Source organism: Muscardinus avellanarius (assembly GCF_963383645.1).
Source record: "Muscardinus avellanarius genome assembly, chromosome: 17".
Lineage (NCBI taxonomy): Eukaryota > Metazoa > Chordata > Mammalia > Rodentia > Gliridae > Muscardinus > Muscardinus avellanarius.
The window spans coordinates 8,087,517-8,093,516 of NC_137803.1; the positions used below are offsets into that span (position 1 = coordinate 8,087,517).

At 44.6% G+C, this 6,000-nt stretch overlaps 1 protein-coding gene across 1 annotated transcript in view; it reads right to left on the reverse strand.

The window, feature by feature from the left end:
* Positions 1–5,793, reverse strand: part of DOK6 (docking protein 6) — a gene marked incomplete at both ends in the record, with an annotated part of 403,347 nt that extends 397,554 nt beyond the window's left edge. The window contains one exon of the mRNA XM_080714802.1: positions 5,728–5,793. Coding sequence (XP_080570928.1) covers positions 5,728–5,793 — 66 coding nt within the window. The remainder of the gene's footprint in view (positions 1–5,727) is intronic.
* Between the last annotated feature and the right edge of the window lie 207 nt (positions 5,794–6,000).

Consider the following 6,000-nt stretch of genomic DNA (forward strand, 5'->3'; position numbering starts at 1 on the left):
ATCATGCAGAAAATCTAAAATAAAATAAAGAGAACAAATAACAAAATTATCATTCAGTCTATATTTAATGATAGGATAAATTATAAATAAACATGGGTATCATGGATTAGTTTCTAAAAGCAATGCCCAGGATTCACAGTGTAGAGTGAATAAAGGTTTAAACATACACTGTTCTTTATCTTCTATCCTTAGACAGAGAATTCATATCTGAGGCCATGATTCTCAAAGTTCTTTTAAGCTTTTGAACAGTCTAGAGTGCTGTTATTTATACAGTTAATAATATGTATTGAGTACACACAATTTTTGGCAAATTGATAATGCCTGCCATACAAGATACAATCTCTCTTTTAAAAAGTTTTTAGAAATTTGAGAGATCAATAAAAATTTTTAAATGCTCTAATGGACAAACAAGTTATGCACGTGTGCACACATATTCCTATTTATTTTAACGAGCAAGCTTCTATAAAAGGGTGAATGCTCAGAAACATCTCTCATGAACCATGGCTTTCTCCCATCTATGATCATCAGAGAAAGCTTTTTGTAATAGGAAATAAATTTTCAAGTGTTTTTTTTTTTTTAACAGAAATTAACCAGTACTAAGTAGGAACAGAGATACCTTGAGGTTTTAATCAAGGAGAGAGAGAGAGAGAGTAAGCAGGAGATGGACTCAACAGATCTGTTTAAGCAAATAGAGAATATTCAAAGCATAAAATCTTGAATAAATGTTCAGCTCCATAAAGCCAGCACTCATGGAAAAACTCCAAGTGCATTCCCCGAGATTTCCCCACATCCCCCACGAGCAAACAATTGGGGCTGAATGACTCAAACTGGTCCAGTGTGCTGAGTAAGGATGGGAAAGTTCATCATAAGTAATTGTGGCTTAGTACAAGTCGACTCTGTAACACACACACACACACACACACACACACACACACACACAGAGGTGTACACAACTGTAAGTACCCCATGATCATTTGTTGAATATGTAAATTTGCACACATCATCATCAGCATCATATTCTGAGGCCCTTGTTCGGCACTCCCCCATATTAATGGCAATCTTTCACCCTATTATGAGTAATAAATAGAGATAAAGTCTGCATAAAGCGTTTTTATGCCTGAGTACAAAGTGTCCATTTAACAGTCACACTGATGTATATATTAACTCTTATCCTAAATGCTTGGGACCAGAGGTGTCTTGGGTTTCCTATTTTTTATTTTTGCAATATTTGCATACACACATATACATGTCTAAATAAAAATATAATGAGATATATTGGGGTAGGACCCCAGTTTAAACTCATAATAAATAAATTCATTTATTTTCATGCATTCCTTAGATACATAGCTTGAAGGAGGTTTTATACACTTTTAGGGTACCTACATTTTGAAGATTCCCCATTGCAGGTAGTCAGGGAGGAATTGTCCACATGTGACTTCATTGTATACTCACAAGGTTTTGGATCTTGGAGCATTCCGGATTTGCAACTTTCAGATTGGGAATGCTCACCCTGTGTTTGAATGAAATTCTTTAAAAACAAGGATGTTCAGCCTGAGTCTAGGATTAGCCAAATTATATCAATTTAGGGTTTATTCAGTAATGTTGGTGGGTATGACTGATATCACCCCATAATACTGCATTTATTTTTGATATAGAGTCTATAAGTAAGGTATCAGATTATCAATGATTTCAGTGATTGGTTTCTGATTTCAGCTGAAAATCAGGGGCAGGTTGGATATTTTGCAATATAGGTTTTGCTTACTAAATTTAACCCATCAGTACACAGAAGGAATCAGGCTTTCAAGGCTAAGAGACACATGCTGCTGACCAGTATGCATTTGTTTTATTCTATTTCATTGTAGCATGAGGGATTGCATACAGGGCCTTGTCCATGGCAGTCATGTCCTCCACTGCTGAGCTCCATCTTTAACCCTTAGTTTATTACGTATTTTTTTCTTTCTTTTTTTTTTTTGGTGGTACTGGGGTTCCTGGAAGCCCTTCTTCCTCCAGGCTACACTCCCAGACCTATTTTATATTTTTGAAACAGGGTCTCTTATGCCAGCGCGGCTGGCTTCGAACCTGCGCGATCCTCCTGTCTCCGCCTCCCAAGCACGGGGATTACAAGCGTGCGTCACCACGCCCGGCATTACGTATTTTTTTCAAGATAGGCTCTTGCTAAGTTACTGAGTGTGGCATCAAACTTTTGCTCTTCCTGCCTCAGCCTCCTGAGTAGCTGGGATTACAAGCATACACCATCGCAACTGTACTTTCAATGTTTCCAGGTATTCTTTTCTTACAACAAAAACAAGTGGCCACCATGTCACCTGACAAATTAAAATACTAATCAAGCAACAGGTCGATGGAGAAAGGAAGTAGGCAATCCTAAAACTTAAGGGCTGTCATATTCTGCCAAAGATAAAATACACATTTTTAGGAAAAGAAGCCATATGATAAAAATGTAGCCCATAATTTAAAGAAATTATTATAAAACATGCGATTATACTTTTAAAAGATAATACCTATAAAATGCGTCTATATAATTTGAGAAATTTTAAAAAGCACCGTTTAAAAAGCAATATAAAATTCAGGAAAACTATTCTCTTTGTTTCTCAAAATTGTTTTCCTAAATATAAAAAAAATCAGATTGAATCAAGACCAATTGCAAAGCTAACAGTAAAATTTTCTTTAAAACTTATTTGCTCAAATGGTTGGCTAGGTACTGGAGCCAACAAGTTGCAGTAGATTCTCCAGGAGAGCCCATGACAGAGGTGATCCAGCCACTTATACCTGGAAGCACCTCTTTGAGCTGACTCCAGGCCTACGGGGCAAAAAAACAAAAACATCTTATTTCTCTCAAATACTAACTGGTGAAGACTGAAGGGTACATTAGAACATTTTATAATAAAATACATGTTTCCATATCACAGTTATCTCTGATGCAACTGGCCCTCTCTTTCAGATCTCCCCCTATTAGAATGTTATAAACTTTTCAAAATCATGAGTTCTGTTCATAAAAAGTCACACATCTATACATATCCAATTAGAATTTATTTATATTTTGAAATTCCATATGGCCCATAAACCGTACAAGAGTATCTTTTGAATTAAAAACTAGTTTATATGGGAAAGCATTTTTGAGCCAATATCATTGAGAATGTATATTATGAATTATGAAAATAAATGTTAACATTGGGCTAATTCTCATTGTTACGATGCTCTGTTTTCGTTTTTATGTATACAGTATTAGCTTAGGGTTTCTCTATTTTATGGGACCCACTGAATTTAAGCTCTTTAGAACCAACCATGTCAAGTTTTTGTTATTTACATTCAGTCTTCTGAATAATAGAGTATTCTGAGAAGTCTCCGAAGTTTTTTTTTAATGAATGTGTTCTAAAATAATTAAGAATATCGCGTATCAAAATACAACAAAGCTATTTTGACATTAAACTTTGAAGTTCACATTTCTTAACCAGAAATACAAGACAAAACAATTGTTTATAAACATGCTTTTATTTTTTAAAAAATAAGGGCTGCCCTTTACAAAGGCATAACTCTAAACACTGAGTTTAGAGAAAAGAATCTTTGTTGTAAATATACACGTTCATGGTTAGGCAGAAATGTTTCTACAGTGACATTTCAAAGGCTATTAAAGCCACAGCTACCAGGGAAGATTTCAGTGCTGTTTACTTGGGTCTTATCTTACAATTAGACTGCATATGCAGGGTTTTGTTTTGTTTTCTGTTGTTGTGTGACATCTTGAAAAGCTTGGGCAGGAGAGAACACTGTGGGCTCCATGGGCAGTTTCTTGGGTGCAATTCAGCCTCACTTTCCCATGCATGGTGACTTTAAAAGCAGAAACATATCTTTCCAGGGGTTTTAATTCATCTATTAGTTTATACAGTCTGATGTGTCAGACACAATTGGGATTTCAAGAAGGCAAAAGGACTGCAGTGATGAGCCAAGCTCCCAGTGAGAGCAAAGGGCGCCAAAGGTCAAGTGAATAAGTCCCTCTCCCTCTCCCTCTCCCTCTCCCTCTCCCTCTCTCCTCTCTCTTCTCCCCCTGACAGCTGAGCTGTGACAGATCTGACTACTACCTCCTGGCAGAGAGGAGCAATCAGCCCTCCCGGACCATCAGGCTTTCATGGGATTCTTCCTCATCTCCCTAGAAAAGAATGAAGCGCATCTTCTACTGATGTCTAGCCCATGGACCCTGGCTGCAGGGTCTGGACCCAGCGCCAGCTCCCTCTTGCCCTTTTGGGCTCACAGCAGCTCACCGTGTTGCTAGGTGGGGGAAGAGGGGGGCTTTGTTGTCACCTAGGTTTGTTTTTCTGGCTTTAAACATCCCAGCCCTCTATGGATCTGTTAAAATTCGAGAATGGGTCCTTTGTGTCTTCAGGGGTGCAGTCTAAGCCTTCAATAAGAAACCCAGCAGAGTGGCACCGAGGCAGTGTGCCCACCCCCTCTCTGCCCCCCGCACCTGCCTTTTCAAATCCCACCAGTGGCTTCGGTCCTGCTAATCCTCCTTCTGTAGATCTCTACCTTTGCTCAGCTGCCTAAGGGTGCATTTCTTTTCCTTCCTTCCTGGAAAATGAGCGAAGGTGTCTCTCTGTTTCCCTTTTCCTATTCGGAGTGTCCATTCATTGATGTGGGAATGCAGGGAATGTTCTAGCTCGAGGCCACTTTGCCTCAGGATTCCGGAGCTTTTCAGAACTGGAACTTGGAGCCCAGTGAGGCAGAGAGATGGATGTCCACGGAGAGAAGAACGCCAGCACTTTATCTCCCAGTTCAGATCGGCTTCTTTTGCCTTTCTGGACAGACCCAGATCTGTGTTTCTGGCCACCATAGGTCGGATGTTACCCTTGGTCCCCCCTGCTCAAGGCTTCTTCGCCCCCTCCTGATTGCTAACTCTGAGCAGCTCTTGGTCCAGTTGCTGGAGCCTGCTCTCCACACCCCTTCTGTCTAGACCCCAGTTCCTCTCTGGGCCAGCGCGTGTCCCTCTTACCTTCGGCCACTAGAGAAGTTTTGCACCCCCAGTGTGTACACTGTTTCTCCCCCAAGTCGGGCAAAGCATCTCTCAAGAAGAAAGTCAGAGACAGTTCTCCACAAACTTCGCTGCCGCCGTCTATCCACGTCCGCGGACAAGTGCGTGTACACACACCTGCGTGCACACGGGCACAGGTACACAAGCCGCGGAGCACACGGAGGGCGAGGCAGCCTGGCGCCGGGCAACCGCTCCACGCACAGAAAACTCGCCGGCGACCGCGGGCAGGTCCACCCGGCGCCGACAGTGCACTCAAGGACCGATTCGAAATGGGCTCGGGAGGCAGGGACCAGAAAATGGTGATTCTAAACACAGGCGAATGCGCCGGGCGTCAGCACGCACAGTAGTTCTCCCGAAAGGCGCACACTTTTGAGAGCAGACCCAGGTGGACGGCCCGCTCCGGATCTCCGGGGCTCAGCCATCTCTGGATCCTCCGCTCCCTCTGGTCTACCGGACTTCTTAGTGGCGTGGGAATCAGCCCCATACACTGGAGGATGGAGTCCTATGGGCTCCGGCAGCCCTGGGCGCTGGGACCCTCCCCGGCAGGTGCGCCCCCAGCGGGGCCCGCAGCCTGCCCGCGGGGGGAGGCCGGGTCCCTGGGCGCCGGCCCCGCGGGTCACCTCCCCGCCCCCATCCCAGGGGCCCGGCGAGCGCGGGGGACGGGGCGCGCCGCGCGGGCCACTCACCCCCAGCTTGCGGCTGCGGACCTTCACGTAGCCCTGCTTGACTATGTCGTTAAAGTTGGAGGCCATGGCCGGCGCGCCGGGGCTCGGGCTTCGGGCGAGCCGCGTCCGGGAGTCGGAAGCCGCCGTCCGCCGCCGCCGGGCGCGCGCAGGTCTGGCATCCAGCCGCCGCCGCCGCCGCCGCCCCCGTCCTCCCCAGCGCCCGCCGGCGGGGCCGCGGGGTCGCGGGGGGCCGGGGATCGCGGGTCGGGGGCCGGGATCGGGGATCGGGGGTCC